A 23494-nucleotide genomic window follows, 5' to 3' on the forward strand; every position below is an offset into this window, starting at 1 on the left:
AGTCGGATGATGGCTCCGCCCTTGTAGAAACAGGAAATACGTCAGAAGAGGGCGGAGCCATCATCCGACTTGCAACGAGGGAAGGGAAGGCTGCTGGAACCGGCGTAAGCCTGCCGATGTCTTCAATGCCGGCTGCCCGCGACTCCAGCAAAACTGTAATATTTAAAGGTACGGCGGGCGGCGGCGGCGGGGCAGTGGCGGGCTGGGGAGGCAGATGCGGGATCGGAGCTCAGCCTGCTCCCTCCGCTGCTGGGTGGGCGTGAACCAAAACTGGGTGGGCCTGGGCCCACCCAGGCCCACCCGTGGCTACGCCCCTGATACATAGTTCTCCTGTTCTAGAGAAACAAAATCTTATATCTTGTAATAACTTCTAACATGATGCAACAGTTAAGTTCCCATCAAAAGGGTCATGTCACTCTGTTAACGTGCACCTGGAGTAATTATTTCCTCGAGCCCACTCACACCACTGGCTGTGGTCTTATGAGTGGGTCCCAAACCCCGGACTGCTTTTACTCTATAGCAGCATGAGACAACAAAAAGCCTGCACTCCTCAGCTGCTGAACAGTTTATCTGGTTCTCAAGCAAGTTATCTAAGCACATTCCATTCTACAGCTCATGTACACAAGGTCATGGAATCTGCAGTTCAGAGATGCCTGAGAATCTACATTTAGTTCAGAAATAGAAAGAATGTGCCAGTCACACTCTTTCACACAAAGAAAAAGAGGTGGGAAAATAAGTCAGGCTATCCAAAGGATGGAACCAAATGTTTATGTTAAAAAACAAAATTTATTAATCTTTAAACAAAAAATGATATAACAATAACTCATTAAGATTGACTCGACACAAACGTTGTGTTTCGGCCGAAAGGCCTACATCAGGAGTCTTATATGTCAAATTGAGATTAAATATGATAATTCAAAAGAATCTTGAAACGCAGCTAAAAGATCCCAACGATCTACAATGGTGATCTAAAAATGGTCGTTCTTTCACATCACTTCGGAAATTGTTTTCAGATCGGTGTTATCTTTTACCGGAGCAAAACGAGATGTGTGTATTTATACACACTATTGTGTATTAGCTACTGGAGCCTCACAGGCCTCTTCAGCAGCTTCACAGAAGACAGAATTTATACTCAAAAAAGGAAACAGATCTACTGAAATACAAATGAATGCTTCACAGATCAAAATGTGGTCCTTTAGACAGCAATAGCAGATTATCAGATAGTACACTGACAACAAAGGCAAGACAAGCAAAATAATATCAGCGTGTCACTGGAAGCGTTGGTATTTAGTGTGACCTGTGTGTCTTCCAGTGACACGCTGATATTATTTTGCTTGTCTTGCCTTTGTTGTCAGTGTACTATCTGATAATCTGCTATTGCTGTCTAAAGGACCACATTTTGATCTGTGAAGCATTCATTTGTATTTCAGTAGATCTGTTTCCTTTTTTGAGTATAAATTCTGTCTTCTGTGAAGCTGCTGAAGAGGCCTGTGAGGCTCCAGTAGCTAATACACAATAGTGTGTATAAATACACACATCTCGTTTTGCTCCGGTAAAAGATAACACCGATCTGAAAACAATTTCCGAAGTGATGTGAAAGAACGACCATTTTTAGATCACCATTGTAGATCGTTGGGATCTTTTAGCTGCGTTTCAAGATTCTTTTGAATTATCATATTTAATCTCAATTTGACATATAAGACTCCTGATGTAGGCCTTTCGGCCGAAACACAACGTTTGTGTCGAGTCAATCTTAATGAGTTATTGTTATATCATTTTTTGTTTAAAGATTAATAAATTTTGTTTTTTAACATAAACATTTGGTTCCATCCTTTGGATAGCCTGACTTATTTTCCCACCTCTTTTTCTTTGTTTCACTACCCGTGGGATCTATTGAGTTCTCCACTGCGTGTGGATTCTCTTTGGACACTCTTTCACACAACAGGAAACCCGTCCTCCCGTCTCTGCCCAGAGCCTAGTGGGTTTCGGGACCTAGTCCCTACTCGGCACTGGCGAAGGGGGTGATCAAGCCCCTCCGACCCTTACTGGGTCGGCTGCTGATTCCCAGAGAGTATACTCGCCTGATTCTGCTGCAGGATTCAGAAGTCTCCGGAGACCCAGAAAAGTTGTCTTGCTAGGAGCACACACCCCTTGTGCAGGCTACCCAGCCCTGCACAGTTCTCTCACAGCAGCTGAACACTGAACTCAGCGGTGCGCACTCTCCAGTCAGCTGGAGAGAACCGTCAGTCTCGGCCCAGCCGTGCCACTATCAGGGAGGGGAGGAAATATCCTCATCCTTAGCCCCGCCCTCCTGGCTGGCTCGCCAATGTAACCGGACTGATCAGCAAGTAAATCAGGAGGCCGAGACACAGACTTCCAAAGCAAGGCAACTTTTATTAGCTAGCTGTCACAGTACTAAGTTCAGACTCAGGATACTGCGCCCCGAGTGTCACCTGACACTCATTATTATACAAATTAGTGGTCATGCGCATAAAACACACCATACAACACACATACACATGCGCAGTACATGCACATGCACAATACATTAGTAGTTCTGTAGTTCTCATAGAGAAAAGATACGTCAGTTTCATAGCTTTCATAGAAATTGTTACTTTGCAAGAAATGTAACTTATTGCAGTGTTTCAGCACATTCACATAATACAGCCTCTATACATGGATCACGAGACTGCACGGGCAGAGCCAGCTATCTCCTTTACAAACCTAAATTGCTGACTACTACAACTTGTTATCTAGCTGCTGGTTAACAAATAGATGTTACTAGTAAAAGTCCAAACAGCACAGTTTTAGGTTGGTTAGGCTCATCATAGCAAAGCTGAGGTTTTGGTACAATGCAAAGGTAAAGGTGCAAGTGTGAATACAAAGTCCAAATAGAAAATCCTGCCCCCTACATCGTCTATATATTTCTCTCTCTCTCTCATTTCTACCAAGTCTGCTACTCTAGCCTCAAGAGAACGAACACGCTCTCTGAGGTCTAGGAGCTCTTTGCATCAAGCACACAGATATGACATCACACCAACCGGGAGATACTCATACATGTGGCACTCAGTGCAAAAGACTGGGTAGCACCCCTCTCACTGCTGGACTGCTGACTCCATCTTAGTGTTTTCAAGTTTTTCAATCTTGTAGGAGTTGCTACAGTATTAAGATTGTTAGTCTGATATAAAGAGTCTTTTAGTTCATATATAGGGTATTGTATGATCCTTGTAGTGTTTCCTCCTTAAATGGTAATGACTGGTAATGTAAGAGCACTCCTAGCTTATTACCCTAATTACACTACTTGCTATAAATGTAGAGCTGTCCCAGGGGTGGTCTGGCATTGGGGAGGGGGGTGGGAAGACTAAACTGGATCCTTCAGTGCCTGCTAGAGCCTATCTGTTAATGTAGTTAATTGGATTACTTCCCTCATAGAGTTATCAATAGAAATCAAACAAAATAAAACATGGAAAAGAAAATAAGATGATACCTTTTTTATTGGACATAACTTAATACATTTCTTGATTAGCTTTCGAAGGTTGCCCTTCTTCGTCAGATCGGAAATAAGCAAATGTGCTAGCTGACAGTGTATATAAGTGAAAACATTCAAGCATTACTATGACAGTCTGACAGGGTGGGAGGATGGGGGTGGGTCGGAGGTATGCATGGGGACATCAAAGCATATCATTGATATTCTAACAGGATGGGTGTGGATAGGTGAGGGGAGGGGTGATCAACAGAGACATACAGCTTTATGGTTTATAATGGGTTAGGAACCCCAGATCCTTGTTAAGTCCTTTCTGTTGGGTGTTAAAATATTCAATCATTCTGACTTCAAAGGTCTTACGTTCTTGTATGGTTTTAAAGTTACCTTTCAGTATTCTCACTGTGAAATCACTGGTACAGTGTCCTGGTTCTGTGAAGTGCTGTCCCACCGGGGTGGGGGCCCTACTGGCTGTATTGTTCATGTGATGTCTATATAAATTGAATCTTGTCTTAAGCATCTAGCCTGTTTCTCCAATATAGCATCCTTCGTTACATTTTTTACACTGAATGATATATACCACATTGGAAGATGAGCAAGTGAAAGATCCGCAGGCTGGTTTGGTATGAGTGGGCACATTCTACATGCTACCCAAGATCCACAAACCGGGAAACCCTGGCAGACCAATCATATCAGGTATTGGCACATTCACGGAAGAAATATCTGGATTCATAGAGGGAATTCTGAAACCTCTCGTACACAAAACTAACAGCTTCATACAAGACACCACAGACTTTCTGAATAAATTGAAAAATATCAAGCAACTACCACCTAACACCCTTCTGGTCACGATGGATGTAGAATCACTATACAGCAACATTCCACATGCGGATGGCATAGTTGCATGTGGAAGACTCCTAAAAAAATCCACACTGGACCATCAATACTCAACAGAAACTATTACAAAATTAATCAAATTCATTTTAACTCACAACTACTTCTGCTTTAACAATGATATCTATCTGCAAATAATGGGCACTGCGATGGGCACCAGGACAGCACTCCAATATGCCAACCTTTTTATGGCTGAGCTGGAAGAGACATTTCTGAATACACACCAGACCAAACCTCTAAAATACTACCGGTACATCGATGACATTTTTATGATTTGGACGGAGGGTGAAGAAACTCTGAAACAATTTTATTCTGCCTTCAATACATACCATCCTACAATCAGATTCAAAATTGACTACTCCCCAGTAAAAGTCAATTTTTTGGACACCACGGTCTCAATCAGTGATGGCTGTATACAAACATCTATATACAAGAAACCCACAGACAGATGCAGCTACCTCCACAACTCCAGCTTCCATCCTTCACATACAAAAAGATCCATCATTTACAGCCAAGCCACAAGATACCACCGTATCTGCTCTGACCCAGGGGACAGAGACAGACACCTTAAAAGCCTGACTGCATCCTTCAAACAGAAAGGCTACAACCCCAAAATAATCTCCAAGAATATTGCCTCCTCCCTCAAAACACCCAGGGAGAATCTGCTACAGTACAAGGAGAAAAAACCCACAGACAGAATCCCTCTTGTAGTGACATACAATCCAGAGCTGGAAAAACTGAGGAAAATCATAAGAGATCTACAACCTATACTCCAGGAGGATGAATTACTGAAAGAGATATTCCCATCCCCACCAGTACTGGCCTTCCGACAGCCACCCAACTTAAAACACAAGCTAATCAGAAGTAAACTTCCATCACAGACTGAAAAGGAACAGAAGGGCACACGTCCCTGTAATTTATCCAGTTGCAAACTATGCCAAAATATTTCACAGGACCCCACAGTTATCCACAAAGGAAAGATATTCAACATAAAGGGATCTTTCACTTGCTCATCTTCCAATGTGGTATATATCATTCAGTGTAAAAAATGTAACGAAGGATGCTATATTGGAGAAACAGGCCAGATGCTTAAGACAAGATTCAATTTACATAGACATCACATGAACAATACAGCCAGTAGGGCCCCCACCCCGGTGGGACAGCACTTCACAGAACCAGGACACTGTACCAGTGATTTCACAGTGAGAATACTGAAAGGTAACTTTAAAACCATACAAGAACGTAAGACCTTTGAAGTCAGAATGATTGAATATTTTAACACCCAACAGAAAGGACTTAACAAGGATCTGGGGTTCCTAACCCATTATAAACCATAAAGCTATATGTCTCTGTTGATCACCCCTCCCCTCACCTATCCACACCCATCCTGTTAGAATATCAATGATATGCTTTGATGTCCCCATGCATACCTCCGACCCACCCCCATCCTCCCACCCTGTCAGACTGTCATAGTAATGCTTGAATGTTTTCACTTATATACACTGTCAGCTAGCACATTTGCTTATTTCCGATCTGACAAAGAAGGGCAACCTTCGAAAGCTAATCAAGAAATGTATTAAGTTATGTCCAATAAAAAAGGTATCACCTTATTTTCTTTTCCATGTTTTATTTTGTTTGATTTCTATTGATAACCTTAAGAGTGGACTAACACGGCTACCACATTCCTCTTCCCTCATAGAAGAACAGTTGTAGGAAACACTTTTAAGACAACTTAGGAATCAGCACAGAAATATAACACAGTTGAAGGACTACCAGCACAGAATGAAAACTAGCAATTTTAGATTAGTTTATAGGAAAGAGAGGCTTAGAAAGGAGTTAACAGAAAGAGAGAGGCTTAGAAAGTACAGCCAGTGAATGAAAGAACAGCTTTTTGTTTTCCTTAACGTTTGTTTCAGGTGAGATATAGAGAAAGAAAAGTTCTTTTTTTTTTTTTCAGAACACAGGCAGCACAGCCCCCAATCAAACCAAAACAGCTCTGTAGTAGTAGTAGTAGAAGCTGCTCACAGTTCAGCCCGTGACTGTGAGCAGCTTATAAGCAGCTTACCACTTCAGGCTGAATATCAGGCCCATAATGGTGATGCTAGAAATAGTTCCAGTCCTCAGGTCAGGCAATCCTGGCCAAGAGTTGCCCTATACCATGTAGGGCCTTGTTCCACTGAAACTAAGAAAAGCAATGTTGCAAGTCCAGAGATATAATGAGAAGGGGGCTATAAGTCAGGGTGGGTTCAGCCTGTCTCTGTTATACCTGAATTTGAGGGTAGCTTGTGGCATCCTTGGATAAAATTATTTGAGAAATGTGAGACACATGCACGCAGTATTTAATATACACAAACCTATTAGCTTCATCTATGAACAGAAATAGCTTCCCTTCTTCCACCTGTTTCATTTGGCATGTACTCTGCATTAATTAATTAATCAATTAATTGGGATTTATTAACCAGCCACCTTTATGAAAAGAGATTCACTTAAGGCGCTGTATAGCAGGTACAGCTTGACAGAAACATTTAAACATTATACTGTTTCCCCCCATCCACATCCCATGTGGTTGAGGGAAAGAGCTCAGCTAAATCTTTGTTCTTTTTCTGTTTTCTCCCTGGTGTCATCTCCTCTGTGCCATTCATCACCTTCCATCTTCCAATCTCCTGGGGTGATCAGATGAAGAGGTAAGAAATACCCTAATGCTACTGTGCTTTGAGGCCCTGTCTCTCATTCCTGTCTATCCTCTTTTCCTAAACTGCCCCCCTTACACACACCAGCACTGAAAAGCTCCAAGTCCTACTACTCTCATATACCATCGGTTATCCACATTCATTTCTATATCATTCCCTGCCCTGTGCTCCTATAAACCACCTATCCTCTCTTTCTCTGGTCATAGAAATGCTGTAAGATAGGGACCAAAAAGCCTGCCCTTTTCATTCCTGATCCAGTACCACAAAGCTTGGGCAACCTCAGGCTTTAGCCATCCAGTTTTGCATCCAAGAAAAATCTGTGCGTATCCCACATTTTCTTGAATATTGTCAGTTGTTTAGTTTCCTAGAAGAGATGATGGAGGCTGTTCCATGCATCAACAACTTTTTCTTTGAAGAAATATTACTATATGTTTCTCATTAAGTTACCTATTTGTAAGCTCCCCTTTCCCCTCAGACTACTCAACTAGATGTAAAACAAGCACCCCATGATATTCACAGGCATTTAACTTGCCAGAATTGGCACCTGGCCGATTAAATGCCACATAGCTGGCTATGCAATCGACATTCAGTGAGACATGGCCAGCCATGTCCTGCTGAATATTGCCGGTTAGCAGCTAGCCAGTTATATTGTGCGATATAACCAACTATCTGCCAGTTTTTGGCACATTGCCACATAACTTTGGCAGCCATATTTAGCCACATGCAAGGCAGTCTTATCGTTGGCTGGTTTGTCTTTGAGCGGACAGCACTGAATATCGACTTGGCCCGTCAAAGTCAAACTGGTCAAAAGTAAACCGAATATTCAGTGCTGGTCACCGGAAATGGCCCGGCATTGAACATCCAATTTTAGCACCGACTGTGGGAGTTAGCGTGGCTAACTTCTGCAATCTGAATATCAGCCTCGCTATTTTTCATGTATAGTTCTTCCTGGGGCACAGGATACTCTGTTAGGCCTTTCAGTGAGAAAAATAAATCATTCTGACTAACTCCAAACAAGGGGAGCCAGTTGATATTGTGTATCTGGATTTTCAAAAGGCGTTTGACAAGGTACCTCATGAAAGGCTACAGAGGAAATTGGAGGGTCATGGGATAGGAGGAAATGTCCTATTGTGGATTAAAAACTGGTTGAAGGATAGGAAACAGAGTGGGGTTAAATGGGCAGTATTCACAATGGAGAAGGGTAGTTAGTGGGGTTCCTCAGGGGTCTGTGCTAGGACCGCTGCTTTTAACATATTTATAAATGATTTAGAGATGGTAGTAACTAGCGAGGTAATTAAATTTGCTGATGACACAAAGTTATTCAAAGTCGTTAACTCGCGACAGGATTGTGAAAAATTATAGAAAGACCTTACGAGACTGGGAGACTGGGCGGCTAAATGGCAGATGACGTTTAATGTGAGCAAGTGCAAGGTGATGCATGTGGGAAAAAAGAACCCGAATTATAGCTACGTCATGCAGGGTTCCACGTTAGGAGTTACGGACCAAGAAAGGGATCTGGGTGTTGTCGTCGATAATACACTGAAACCTTCTGCTCAGTGTGCTGCTGCGGCTAGGAAAGCGAATAGAATGTTGGGTATCATTAGGAAAGGTATGGAAAACAGGTGTGAGGATGTTATAATGCTGTTGTATCGCTCCATGGTGCGACCGCACCTTGAGTACTGTGTTCAATTCTGGTCGCCACATCTCAAGAAAGATATAGTAGAATTGGAAAAGTGCAGTGAAGGGTGACTAAAATGATAGCGGGGATGGGACGACTTCCCTATGAAGAAAGACTAAGGAGGCTAGGGCTTTTCAGCTTGGAGAAGAGACGGCTGAGAGGAGACATGATAGAGGTATATAAAATATTGAGTGGAGTGGAACAGGTGGATGTGAAGCGTTTCTTCATGCTTTCGAAAAATACTGGGACTAGGGGGCATGCGATGAAACTACAGTGTAGTAAATGTAAAATAAATCTGAGAAAATGTTTCTTCACCCAACGCATAATTAAACTCTGGAATTCGTTGCCGGAGAACGTGGTGAAGGCGGTTAGCTTAGCAGAGTTTAAAAAGGGGCTAGACGGTTTCCTAAAGGACAAGTCCATAAACCACTATTAAATGGACTTGGGAAAAATCCACAATTCCAGGAATAACATGTATAGAATGTTTGTATGTTTGGGAAGCTTGCCAGGTGCCCTTGGCCTGGATTGGCCGCTGTCGTGGACAGGATGCTGGGCTCGATGGACCTTTGGTCTTTTCCCAGTGTGGCATTACTTATGTTACTTATGTACTTAACTTCAGAACGAGGTAGTTGTGGTTCGAATATCAGATTCTTTTACTAGTCAAAAGCATTAGCAAATAATAAACTATGTACAGATTCTAGCAGATGTTTTACATGTAGGTATTCCTCTCACAATTTCAACAGCCTGTGGGAAGCAAGCTTCTCTGGAAGAGAACATACTAACAAAGAGGATAATATTCAGGCAATCTGTAACATATTGTTAAAGTCATCCATAGTATCTGAAAATTGGAGGGTGGCCAATCTAACTCCAATTTTTAAAAAGGGTTCTAGAGGTAATCCGGGAAATTACAGACCAGTAAACCTGACTTCAGTGCCGGGGAAAATAGTGCAAACTATTATACAGAATAAAATTACGGAACACATGGACAAACATGATTTAATAGGACAGAGTCAACATGGATTCAGCCAAGGGAAGTCTTGCCTCACCAATTTGCTTCATATCTTTGAAGGCGTGAATAAACATGTGGATAAAGGTGAGCCGGTTGATGTTGTGTATTTAGATTTTCAGAAAGCTTTTGACAAAGTTCCTCTTGAGAGACTCCTGAGAAAATTAAAGGAGGCAAGGTTCTGTTGTGGATTAGGAATTGGTTATTGGACAGAAAACACAGAGTAGGATTAAATGGCCATTTTTCTCAATGGAGGAGGGTGAATAGTGGAGTGCCACAGGGATCTGTACAGGGGTTGATGCTATTTAACATATTTATAAATGATATGGAGGAGAGGTCACGTGGTGCCATGCTCGAGAGAGAACGCAGGGGTTGAATTTTCCTGACCTTCCAGCTCCGTTCAGCAGTTTTATTTTGTGCTGTTATTATTTAAAGCTTATGCTTTGGTAAAGGAGTGTACATCTAACTTAGAGGAGCGTGTTTGCTGCTATTTGGCTGCCCTATGACGACGAAATATGGGCGCAAAGGAAATGATCGGGCTCATGTAAGCAAGGACAAGATGGCGGCGCCAGCAAGTCCCGCTGGTCCGGGGCTCAGTTCGGCCTGGGTCACGGAAGTGGCGGCCGAGGTGACCGCAGCTATGGAGCCACTTTTGGACCGGAGGCTCCAGCCAATTGACACAAAACTTGAATGGCTTCAGGAGCATTTTGATAATCTTAGCAGGGACTTGCTGCTGCTGCAACAACAACAGTACACCAGTGAGGTGGAAGACCATGTGAAATGCTTGGAAGACACGTGTGCTCAGCTGCAGACCATGTTTACCAGTTATGAGGAAAAAATGGAAGACCTTGAAAACCGATTTAGGAGGAATAACTTGCGGCTTGTCGGCCTTCCGGAGTCTGTAGGGGAGAAGGAGCTTGTTGGATTCCTAGAGACTTGGCTTTCCCGCGACTTACAATTGGCGGATCACTAGGGACCTCTGTGTATTGAGCGGGCACATAGACTGAGGCAGCACTATTCTACTGCTACTCGACCCCGAGTGGTGATTTTCAAAATTCTTAATTATACACACAAGGTTTCTATATTACAGGCACTTCGAGGGGGTAAGCCTCTAATTTATAACAGTCAAAGAATTTTAAGCTTTCAAGATTACTCGGCTAAAGGACCGACTGTTCACTTGTCCTTTAGATTGTAAGCTCTTTGAGCAGGGACTGTCTCTCTTTGTTAAATTGTACAGCGCTGCGTAACCCTAGTAGCGCTCTAGAAATGTTAAGTAGTAGTAGTAGTAGTAAAGTGGCGGCACAGCGCCATAGCTTTGCGCCTCTGTGTTCTCAGCTGGCAAATCAAAAAATCAGGTTTATGCTTCAATATCATGCGTGCTTGAAGGTGATGCATGCCAATAAAGTGCTATTCTTTGATACTGTGACTGTCACGAAGGAATTTGTGGCTGGGCTTTCGGAGACGACATCAGCAGCAGGCACGGAGGCTTGAGCATTGTTAAAGGAACTTTAATTCTCTGTTACCTGTTGCAAGCGATTGCCTTCATATCGGATAGCCTGTGATTATTTGGACATGATGAGGAATCTGGATGGATCCTAGACACTTGAGCTGACACAGACTTGGGAACTGTGGACTTGTAAAGTAATACTCCTGTATTTTTTGATAATATTGATCTCTATATTATGAGGATTCCAGGATAATAGGTGAGGAAGTTGGCAGGGAAAGGAGCAGGAAGGGAAGATTTCTCCCTGAAAACTTAAACTACAAGTCCCAGGTTCCTTGGGGTAGATGGCCCACCACTTCTTAGAGATACAGGTATCTTATTTCCTCTGAGATGGAGGAAGACTACAGTTCCCAAGAACCTCTGCATAAAACTCCAGATCCTATTAGGGAGGAGAGTAAGAACTACAGGTCCCAGGCTCCAGGTGAGGAGGGTGTGGACTGGTTCAGAGAGGATCAGATACCGTATACAGTTCAAACTTCTCCTACTAACCTACAAATGCACTCGATCTGCAGCCCCTCCTTACCTCTCTACCCTCATCTCCCCTTACGTCCCTACCCGTAACCTCCGCTCTCAAGACAAATCCCTCCTTTCAGTACCCTTCTCCACCACCGCCAACTCCAGGCTCCGCCCTTTCTGCCTCGCCTCACCCCGTGCTTGGAACAAACTCCCTGAGCCCATACACCAGGCCCCCTCCCTGCCCATCTTCAAATCATTGCTCAAAGCCCACCTCTTCAATGTCGCTTTGGGCACCTAAACACTACACCTCTACTCAGGAAATCTAGACTACCCCAACTTGACATTTCGTCCTTTAGATTGTAAGCTCCTTTGAGCAGGGACCATCCTTCTTTGTTAATTTGTACAGTGCTGCGTAACCCTAGTAGTGCTCTAGAAATGTTAAGCAGTAGTAGTAGTAGTACTAATCAGGAGACATTGGAACAGCTGGGGAATATATAGGGAGAAGAGCTGTTGGACTGGCAGCCAGAAGCAGGAGTGGAGGAGTTGTCCCAAGGGGTAGCAGCAGCTGGGATTGAACCCATGGATATCTCTGCACTGGCCCAGGTATATATACAAAGTGCAGTCCGCTTAAGTGCAAGGGTCTGGGACCAAAGAAATACATGCAGTTAACCGGAGACTGCACTTAACTGTTGTGACCCAAAGAAGCTTGACATCTGATAAACATATGTACAGTAGTTTATTATACGTACAGTATACAGTATACAGTCTTCGTTAACTGACGTTAGGCTTACTGTGAGACGGTAAAAACTGTCATAGCACTGAAATCCAGTGGCCTTCAGCTAGGCCCGCACAGTGTTGAGACTCTCCAGTGCTCTTGCAAAAGTGACAGGAGGTTGTTGAATTTCATCAGCATGTGCTTCGCTGCTCATTTCATCATCTGTTTCATCATCAGCCGTTGCCTGTGTGTAGGCGCATATCTCGACATCAGTGCTGTCGTCAGCTGTTTGTAGATCATAATCAACAGCTACGTAGTGATGAAACTCCTCTTCAGTAACACCGGCTGGGATGTCAATAGCTTGTACATCTGACACGTTTGCAACAGCTGCATCTGTTTCGTCCCTCTCCACATCCTTAACAAAGCTTGCCCACTTGTAGCAGTTCACAATGGTTGCCTGTGTAACATGATTCCAGGCTTCTTTCTGCATATGTAGGGAATCCAACAGTGATAGATTATGAGCCAGTTCAACAGCACGTTTATCCTTGCCAGTCTGGTCATCCATAACGCTCATCAGACAAAGTAGCACAAGAGCCCGATAATGAAGACCCGCAAATATGTAGCTCTTACAGGCCCATCTCTTTGCTAGGAGTTGACTATAAAATATTCACTAAGGTATTAGATACCAGATTGCGACATCATCTTCCTTTGCTTATCCATGAAGATCAAGCTGGATTTGTGCATGACAGTCAGACATTTGACAATATAAGGGGAGAGCTCTACAAATGATTCATAGTGCACAAACAACCAAAACTCCGTTATGTATTCTGTCCTTGGTTGCGGAGAAGGCCTTCGATCGGGTCAACTGGCCGTTTCTCTTTTCACTGCTGGAGAGGGTTGGCATTGAGGGGTGGTTTTCAGACTGGTTACATTTAATTTATAAGATCCCTGCAGCCTCTGTGCGGATCAGTGGCTCCCTGTCTTGGCCATTTTTGTTGCATAGAGGCACTAGGCAGGGTTGCGCTGTCCTTATTGCCTTTTGCTTTAGTAATGGGACCCCTGGCAATCAAAATTAGAACAACACCTGAGATTAGGGGTCCAAAGTGGGGGGGGGGGGGTGGATAGAGACTAAGATTCTTCTTTTTGCTGACGACATCCTGCTTATATTGAAGGATCCTCCGATATCCTTTCCAATAGTTGGAGAGGTGATACAAACCTATGGAGTAGTTTCTGGTTTCAAGATTAATTTTGATAAATCAGAGGCGCTAGATGTGAATATACCCAGTGGCCAAGTAGAGCAATTGAAATCACAATTTCCCTACAATTTCTGTATTTAGGGGTTAATATACCACGTTGTCTTGAAGAGATTTTCAAAAGTAATTTTCCAAACAAAGTACAAAGCCTTTTTAAGGGGCTAGACAGATGGGAGGGCTTGACACTGTCCTGGATGGAGAGGATCAGTGCTGTAAAAAGGATAATTCTTCCGAAGCTCTTGTATTTATTTATGGCATTACCAATCTTGCTGCCAGATGATTTTCTGCGTGGTCTGCAGAGGAAAATATTCTCGTTCATATGGAGAAAGAGACCACCGCGAGTGCGGAAAGAGGTGATGTACCACTCAAGGGACAGAGGGGGGGATGGGGGTTCCCTCCTTTCAGACCTACTATCAGGCTGCCCATTTAAGAATTTTAGCAATCTGGCTACAAGACACAGGGAAGATATGGGTCCGTTTAGAACAAAGATGGTTGGCTCCGTTCCCACTTAGAGCAATACCTTGGCTCCCAAAACAAAAGCTGGTACAGATAATCAGGGATAGCCCCCTTCTGCTCCGGTGGCCCTTAACTATTTGGAGTAAGCTTAGAAAAACATTCTTCCCAGGGCGTACATATTTTAATTTAAATGAAGTCTTTATTGAACATTTAAACAAATAAACAAATGTATCCAGAACATCTCTCTGTATCACATTAATTTGTAATGCTCAAGATTGCATACAGCTCAACAACAACATTTTAAGTTTCCCCCCTCTTTGTTTTTATGAAAACCTCCCCCCACCCAAATCCCCCCTACCAGTCACCATCTAATTTCACCCCCTCCCCTCCCCCCCAGATCCCCACACCATAATCCCCCCCCCCCTCTATATAACCCTACTAACAGGAGCAGTTTTTCAAGACGGGCGCCCATATCACCTCCCACTTAGAAAGTGAGCGGGCACGTATCGCGCGGATTCTCTCCATTTTGCAAATATACCATAATTTATTTAACCACCTTACCAGAGAGGGGACATTTGCAGACCTATTATTATTATTTTTGTATCCCGCGCTTTCCCACTCAAAGCAGGTTCAATGCGGCTTACTGTCAGAGGTTCAGAGCCCAGAGGGATGGGCTCTGGAACAAACGTGAGCCCTTGGGCTGCTGACGAGGAGCGACAGCAGCAGGCAAAACCCACCAACCAACACTGGGCTAGCACACCGGCACAGGCAAGGACTGCAGGCGCCACCCAGCGAGCCGGAACCCACGGACTGGATCCCCCTGGACTGGAGGACACCGGACTGGTCCGCACTGGACCGAAACACACTGGACTGGAGTACACCGGACTGGAACACACTGGACCGGAACCCACTGGACTGGAGTACACCGGACTGGTCCGCACTGCTTCACCTGCACTTAGCCACTGTCCCCCAGGAGTTGAGCCCCTGGCTTCAAGCGGCCGGCAGGGCTTACCGGATACTGGATAACACAGTACTGGGATACCAGCCAGCTTATTTTCGAAAGAGAAAGACGCCCATGTTTCGACCCAAATCGGAAGATGGGCGTCCGTTTCCCATGGGCGCCCAAATCGGTATAATCGAAACACGATTTTTGGCGTCCTCAACTGCAGTCTGTCACGGAGACGAACAAAGATCACAGGGGCGTGTCGGAGATGTGGTGAAGGCGGGACTTGGGCGTGGTTATTGGCCGAGGAGAGATGGGCGTCTTTAGCTGATAATCGAAACAAGAAGGGCGTTTTTGACGAGAATTTGGTCCGCTTTATTTGGACCCTTTTTTTCAGGTCCCAAAAAAGTGCCCCAACTGACCAGATGACCACCGGAGGGAATCGGGGATCACCTCCCCTGACTCCCCCAGTGGTCACTAACCCCCTTTCCCTGGTTCTGATGCGGGTCTCGGGTGAGTGTGACACCTTTTCTGTTAAGGGCACTGCAGAGTCACATCAGCAATGCATTGTGGTGGGTGTAGGGTATTGGGCTACGTGATTCCACTAGCTTGTGTTACATGCTCACGATGTTGGTAGTTGGTAGGCTCTACTCCCAAGGTGCTTTCCCCTCTACTTACTGGGTCAGAGTGTGCCCTGTTTTGTTTCCGGTAGTCCATGAGGTAGTGGCCATTTGTGTAAGACAGGTTTAGATCCCTTTCATGTGTTAGCCACGTTACAGCACTTAGTTTTTACCTTGAATGTTGCTGAAAGAGGGAATTGCACACCATTCTGCCAGCTCGGACCTACTGCTAATCTCAGTACCAGCGAGACTCGTTGCCAGTGGGGCACAATCTCTGATCTGCAGTTAACTGTGAGTAAACGTGCTTATTCAAATAAAGGACGTTTTCAGAGACAATAGTCTTCAGGTGTGAACAGCTGTGCCAAGGTTATACAGCAGCAACAAGTCCGGTACTGCAGTGCACTTCAGGCAGGCAGACCCAGGCCCACCCCACCCCCACCCGTAACACTTGTGGTGGTAATTGGGAGGCCTCTAAAACCCACTGTACCCATATGTAGTTGCCCCCTTCACCCCTAAGAGCTATGGTAGTGTTGTACATTTGTCCCTCCCACGATCAAGTGGCTTGGATTGGGACGTTTCTGAGCTGGGCATTTTTAGTTTCCATTATCGCTAAAAAAAAAACACCCATCTCAGAAAGGACCAAATCCATGGCATTTGGTCCGTCCAAACCGTATTTTCGAAACGAAAGATGAACGCCCATCTTTTTCGATAATACAGTCTGTCCCGCCTCTTCACATACCCGTTTTTGGACATAAGCGCCCATGGAGATGGGCGTTCGCGTTCGATTATGCCCCTGCAGAACAAGCTAGACAGTACCAGAAGTGCTCTTAAGTACTAAACCAACAGAAGTGCACCTAAGCACTAACTGCTCCTAAGCCCCACACTAACAGAAGAGCTCCTAACAGTAAACCCACAGAAGTGCTTCTAAGCACTAAGCTAACAGAAGTGCTCCTAAGCACTAAACCAACAGAAGTGCTCCTAAGCACTACACCAACAACAGTGCCCCTAAGCACTAAACTAATCAGGAGTGCTCCTAAGCACTCCACCAACAACAGTGCTCCTAAGCACTAAACTAATCAGGAGTGCTCCTAAGCACTCCACTAACAGAAGTGCTCCTAACAGCACCAAATCCAGATGTACTTCTAACAGCAAAACTGAAGTGCTTCTAACCACACCAAAAGGGAAAGCAGGGAAGCCACAAAGAAAAAGCAGGGAAGCTAAACACATAAGACAAAAGTGCACACTGCACTAACACTAACCTGGACCTACAGCAAAACACAAGCAGGGAAGCTAGACACAAAGTCAGAAGTGCACACTGCACCCACCCTACCTAAAGCAAATGTTGCAAAGGCCCCGAAGGGAAGAACACCACTTCCTTATCAAGGCCCTGCCTGATGAGGTCACCACTACCAGACACAGGCAGCCAGCATACTGAAACACAGAGAGGCTTAACCCACACAGCTGCAGTATAGTGGAGCAATTAGAGCTATGCTGGGAGCAGCCAGCATACAGAGACAGAGCTAACTCAGGCAACACACACAGGTGCAGTATAGTGAAGCAATTAGAGCCATGCTGCTGGAACCAGCCAGCAAAGAGAGACAGAGCTAGCTCAGAAAGGACAGACAGAAGAAACAGAAGCCAGCACAGAAGCTGACCCCCAGAAATAAGGTAAGTCTGGGAGGGGTCACAGCCACAATCGTGACAGTACCTCCCCCTCAAGGCTCCCGTGTCCCCATGGGAGCTCCAGGTCTCCAGAGAAAATTCAGGTCTCCATGGGTAACTGTGATGAAATCTACCAATAGGTTTCAAAACAGAGACCTGGACTACTGGACAGGAAGTAAATAGAACTGAGGCAGAGGAAAAAGCAATAAAGTTGGAACAAAAAGATATGAAGGTACCCAAAGTGAAAACACATCCCCAAATCACTAATGTTGAAACACATACCAGGAAATATAGATGGAAAGTGATGGCCACAAATGCTCGTAGTCAAAGCAATAAAGTTCATGACCTTCAAGCCCTGATGTTGGAGGCAGACTTAGATGTTGTTGCAATCATGGAGACGTGGCTCAATGGTTCCCATGAATGGGATGCAAACATACCAGGCTATAATCTATTTAGGAAGGATAGAGAGGGTCGTAAAGGTGGAGGAGTAGCTCTGTATGTGAGGAATCATGGTGACTGAAATGACAGGGACCTTGTGAAAGGAAGAAGCGATATGGATCACCTTATAAAGAGATGATAGAACCTCTGTCCATGTGGGTGTTGTCTACAGACCTCCGACACAATTAGAGGAACTAGATAAAGATCTGATCGCAGATATTCAAAAATTAGGAAAGAAAAAAGAGGTTCTGTTAATGGGAGATTTCAATCTGCCGGATGTAGATTGGAAGGTTCTGTCTGCGAAATCGGAAAGAAGTAGAGAGATCGTGGATGCTTTCCAAAGTGCTCTGCTCAATCAAATTGTAACGGAACCCACGAGGGAGGGAGCGACGCTGGATCTGGTGCTCACAAATGGGGATAGCGTGTCAAATGTCCGAGTGGGTGCACACCTGGGAAGCAGCGACCATCAAACGGTTTGGTTTGATATGACAGCTGAAGTGGAGGGCGGCCACTCTAAACTCAAAGTCCTGGATTTCAAGCGTGATGACTTTAGTAAAATGGGCTGGGCTGGGCTGGGAGGACGTACAAGAAGTGGAAGGACAGTGGTCCAGGCTGAAAGAAGTAATAAATAGGGCCACAGACCTTTATGTAAGGAGAGTAAATAAAAGCAAGAGAAAAAGGAAACCAATATGGTTCTCCAAGCAAGTGGCTGAGAAAATAAAGGCTAAAGAGTTGGCGTTTCAGAAATATAGAAACTCTCAAGAACAGGAACACGGGGAGGAATACCGGATGAAACTGAAAGGTGCAGGGCAGAGGAGATATATTTATGTTTAAAATGGCCTCATTTTGAAAGTTGTATTATGTTAAGGTTATACAATAAGGTTTGTTAGCTGACACATGTAGTCAATGTATTCATTGTATTCATAGGTTATTATCGGCTGCTAGATATTGGAAATAGTTGGCTTCATTGAGCTGGAATGTGATGTTCAAATGTTACATGTCTTTTCTTCTAATAATAAAGATATTTTCAAAAAAAAAGAAAGGTGCAAGCAGAAGAACAAATGGCTAGAAATGTAAGGAGGGGCGACAAAAATTTCTTCAGGTATATTAGAAGGTAAAGTTTGCCTATTTGCGGATGATACTAAGATTTGCAACAGAGTGGACGCCCGGGAGGGAGTGGAAAGCATGAAAAGGGATCTGAGGAAGCTAGAAGAATGGTCTGAGGTTTGGCAATTAAAATTCAATGCGAAGAAATGCAAAGTGATGCATTTAGGGAGTAGAAACCCACGAGAGACGTATGTGTTAGGCGGGGAGAGTCTGATAGGTACTGAGGGGGAGAGGGATCTTGGGGTGATAGTATCCGAGGATCTGAAGGCGACGAAACAGTGTGACAGGGCGGTGGCCGTAGCGAGAAGGTTGCTAGGCTGTATAGAGAGAGGTGTGATCAGCAGAAGAAAGGAAGTGTTGATGCCCCTGTACAAGTCGTTGGTGAGGCCCCACCTGGAGTATTGTGTTCAGTTTTGGAGGCCGTACCTTGCGAAGGATGTTAAAAAAATGGAAGCGGATCTCATCAAGATGGCATCAAGTGCAGACGTCGGGTTTTCCAGCTCCTGAACGCCCACAAGCGACCTGACGGGCGACTATTTTCCCCGACCTAAAATGGGGAAAAGAAAAGGGAAAACGGCGGTAATTACCACCAAAGTACCGCCGTCAACTCCTGTCCTTCGCCAGACAACTTTGCACGGCTTTCGGGCTGGAACCCCTGGAGCGCAGATGTCCACTTCGATTGGTCCGGCGTTATCTAGCGCCGAACGCAGCACTGAGGGAGCGACGCTTAGCCCCCCGTCTCTCACTACACCTCCGCAACCCGGAAGCGATTTTTTAGCTATGGGAGAACAGCATTTGGAGGCCTTGGAGCAGCCTAGAGCCTCGGCGCTGGTGGAAGGTGGCCCCATAACTACTTCAATCCCGGGCAAGGAATCATCACTGCAGGAACCCCTTCTGGGAAGCGTGCAGACTGCCTCGGAGATCGGAACTGTGAGTACTGGAGGATTATTAAGACCAAGTGTAGTGACAATGGATTCGCTATGGGAAGCTATCCAGGGCGTGAACAGCACACTACTTTTGATTAATGCTTCTTTTAAAAATGAAATAACGGAATTAAAAAATGCGGATCAGATATTGAACGCTCAATTTCAAGAACAGAGTGCTAAGAACTTGAAAACTCAAGAAGATATTACTAAATTACAGCACATAACGGAAGCTTTGATTAAAGAACGAGAAGTTCATGAAAGAAAGATGGAATATCTTGAAAATAATGTTCGTAGAAATAATTTAAGATTTCTCAACTTCCCGAAATCTCCTCTAATTAACGCTTCGGATATGCTTAAAAAGTACTTTAAGGACGTTCTGGGAATTCCAGAGGAGGCATACCCTCCTATAACACGGACACAATATATAACGGGTGTATTCAGTGGGCTTCAAGATAAAAAGCAACCAACTACATCTCAAGATTTAAATCTGACTGAATTTTTGGAGTCTTCTCTGGAGTTGATCTCTGAACGGACGACATTATTGGTCACATTTGTACTTGAATATGATCGTAACAATATCTTAAAGTCTTACTTCAGACACATTAGCGAGACATTTTTGGGACAAAAAAATTCAAGTATTTCCGGATTTAGCGCGAACCACTCAAAAGAAAAGGAAGGAATTCTTAACTTATAAATCTAGAATTTTGAATTTGGGTGGCTCCTTTAATTTAAAATTTCCTTGTCGATGTTGTATTTCTTTTCAATCGGTAAATTATCTTTTCTTTAGTCCTAAAAAGCTACTTGAATTTATTGAGTCAAAAGAAAAAGCTGTACCGCCAATAGAGATAGTCCCATAGTTAAGGAGAGTGCTGTAAAATTGGCTGTGGATATTTTGCTTTCCCGTCTGCTAGAAACTTATGTAATTTTTCCATTTGTTTTAAATTTCTTAGTTCTTGATTCAATTTATTGTGGACAAAATGAAAATGTTCTTTTCTTCTGTTACATGTGGTATTTTGTAATACCGAATTATATTTCTGATATTTCCATACATTTATGTTCTGTTATTAATATAAATGTGAAATGAATAAAGAATTTAAAAAAAAATGGAAGCGGTGCAAAGAAAAGCTATGAGAATGGTATGGCATTTATGTTCCAAGACGTATGAAGAGAGACTTGCTGACCTGAACATGTATACCCTGGAGGAAAGGAGAAACAGGGGTGATATGATACAGACGTTCAAATATTTGAAAGGTGTTAATCCGCAAACAAATCTTTTTCGGAGATGGGAAGGCGGTAGAACGAGAGGACATGAAATGAGATTGAAGGGGGGCAGACTCAGGAAAGATGTCAGGAAGTATTTTTTCACAGAGAGGGTGGAGGATGCTTGGAATGCCCTCCTGCAGGAGGTGGTGGAGATGAAAACGGTAACGGAATTCAAACATGCGTGGGATATACATAAAGGAATCCTGTGCAGAAGGAATGGATCCTCAGAAGCTTAGCCGAAATTGGGTGGCGGAGCAGGTGGGGGGAAGAGGGGTTGGTGGTTGGGAGGCGAGGATAATGGAGGGCAGACTTATACGGTCTGAGCCAGAGCCGGTGATGGGAGGCGGGACTGGTGGTTGGGAGGCAGACTTATACGATCTGTGCCCTGAAAAAGACAGGTACAAATCAAGGTAAGGTATACACATATGAATTTATCTTGTTGGGCAAACTGTATGGACCATGCAGGTCTTTTTCTGCCGTCATCTACTATGTTACTATGTAACAAGTAAATCTAGAACTTGAAACCAGGAGTAGCTCTGGTCACCATGAGGCTCTTTAGGACCGCTGCTAGGCAGGATCAGAGTCTTGGATGCAACAAGTGGAGTCAAATCCAAAAGGAACCCTCTCCTGAAGGAATCCACAATGTCCTTGATCTCCTGGCACTCCCATGCAGCAGCCGGAACTGGGCTAGAGCCAACATCCCTCCTGGAATCTGAAGCCGGACAGGAACTCGAACTGGACTTCTGATTGGACCTCACCTCTTGGTCGGAGCTGGAACTCAGAAGGGATTCAACATCTTGGCTGACATGGGAACTTGGAGTAGACTCAGCATCTTGGACGGAACTGCAACTCAAACCGGACTCAGCATCTTGGTCGGAACTGCAACTCGATCCGGACTCAGCCTCTTGGCCGGAACTGCAACTCAATTCAGACTCAGCATCTTGGCCGGAACTGCCACTCAAACCGAACTCAGCATCTTGGCCGGGACCGCAACTTGATTCAGACTCAGCAAAACACAAGCAGGGAAGCTAGACACAAAGTCAGAAGTGCACACTGCACCCACCCTACCTAAAGCAAATGTTGCAAAGGCCCCGAAGGGAAGAACACCACTTCCTTATCAAGGCCCTGCCTGATGAGGTCACCACTACCAGACACATGCAGCCAGCATACTGAAACACAGAGAGGCTTAACCCACACAGCTGCAGTATAGTGGAGCAATTAGAGCTATGCTGGGAGCAGCCAGCATACAGAGACAGAGCTAACTCAGGCAACACACACAGGTGCAGTATAGTGAAGCAATTAGAGCCATGCTGCTGGAACCAGCCAGCAAAGAGAGACAGAGCTAGCTCAGAAAGGACAGACAGAAGAAACAGAAGCCAGCACAGAAGCTGACCCCCAGAAATAAGGTAAGTCTGGGAGGGGTCACAGCCACAATCGTGACACTTACATAGTAAAAGGAATACAGAATATTGTTAGAGAGGGTAAAAGTTAATTATACCAGAATAATAGACGAGATGAATAGGTAGAAAAAGGCAATAGAGAGGGGAGTAAGGTGGGAGATGAAGTCTGGGTCCATGTTGTTATCATGGGGGTATGTGTTAGGTAGATGGTTCATAAGATTAATCTGGATCATTTGGACAGGCCTGCTTGAATAAATGAATTTTTAGTGCTTTCCGGAAGGGTAGGTAGTCGCAGATTGATCGGATAGATCTGGGGGAGAGCATTCCAGAGTTGACTGCCCAGGAAGGAGAAATTAGATCCATGATAGGTCTTGTACTTGATTCCTTTGCAGTTGGGGTAATGCAGGTTGAAGTAATTTCGCGAAGATTCAGACATGTTTCTGGTAGGGAGGTCAATCAGATTGAGCATATAGTCTGGAGATTCATCATGGATAATCTTGTGGATTAATGTGTGGACCTTGAAGTTGATTCGTTCTTTGATAGGGAGCCAGTGAAGTTTTGCACGAAGAGGGACTCAAAACGTGATTTGCCAAAAATGAGTCTCGCTGCTGTATTCTGGGCAGTCTGAAGTTTTTTCAGGATATGGGCCTTGCAGCCAAGGAAAATGCTATTACAGTAGTCGACATGGGTAAGTACCGTGGATTGTACTAAATTCCGGAAAGTTTTCAGGGGAAGATAGGGTTTTACGCGTTTCAATATCCACATCATATTGAACATTTTCTTTGTAGTGGATATAGCGAGATTTTCAAGTGAAAGGTGGTTGTCTAGAATCAGTCCAAGAATTTTCAGATTGTCCGAAATGGGGATTGTGATGTCTGAGGTTTTAAGAATAGATGGGAGGGGCGCAGAGTGTTGAGATGAAAGGATTAGGCTTTGTGTTTTTTCTTTGTTCAATTTCTTCCTAACTGCGTTGGCCCAAGAGGTCAAGATGTTCATGCCCGT

General features: G+C 44.3%; 1 protein-coding gene across 1 annotated transcript in view; it reads left to right on the forward strand.

The window, feature by feature from the left end:
• The window catches only part of LOC115456761 (trichohyalin-like), a 124249-nt gene that overhangs the window by 15183 nt on the left and 85572 nt on the right, over positions 1-23494 (forward strand). The window contains exon 2 of the mRNA XM_030186034.1: positions 7052-7059. Within this exon, the coding sequence (XP_030041894.1) occupies positions 7052-7059 (8 nt within the window). The remainder of the gene's footprint in view (positions 1-7051; positions 7060-23494) is intronic.

This window comes from Microcaecilia unicolor, chromosome 13 (assembly GCF_901765095.1).
Source record: "Microcaecilia unicolor chromosome 13, aMicUni1.1, whole genome shotgun sequence".
In the NCBI taxonomy this organism is placed as follows: Eukaryota; Metazoa; Chordata; class Amphibia; order Gymnophiona; family Siphonopidae; genus Microcaecilia; species Microcaecilia unicolor.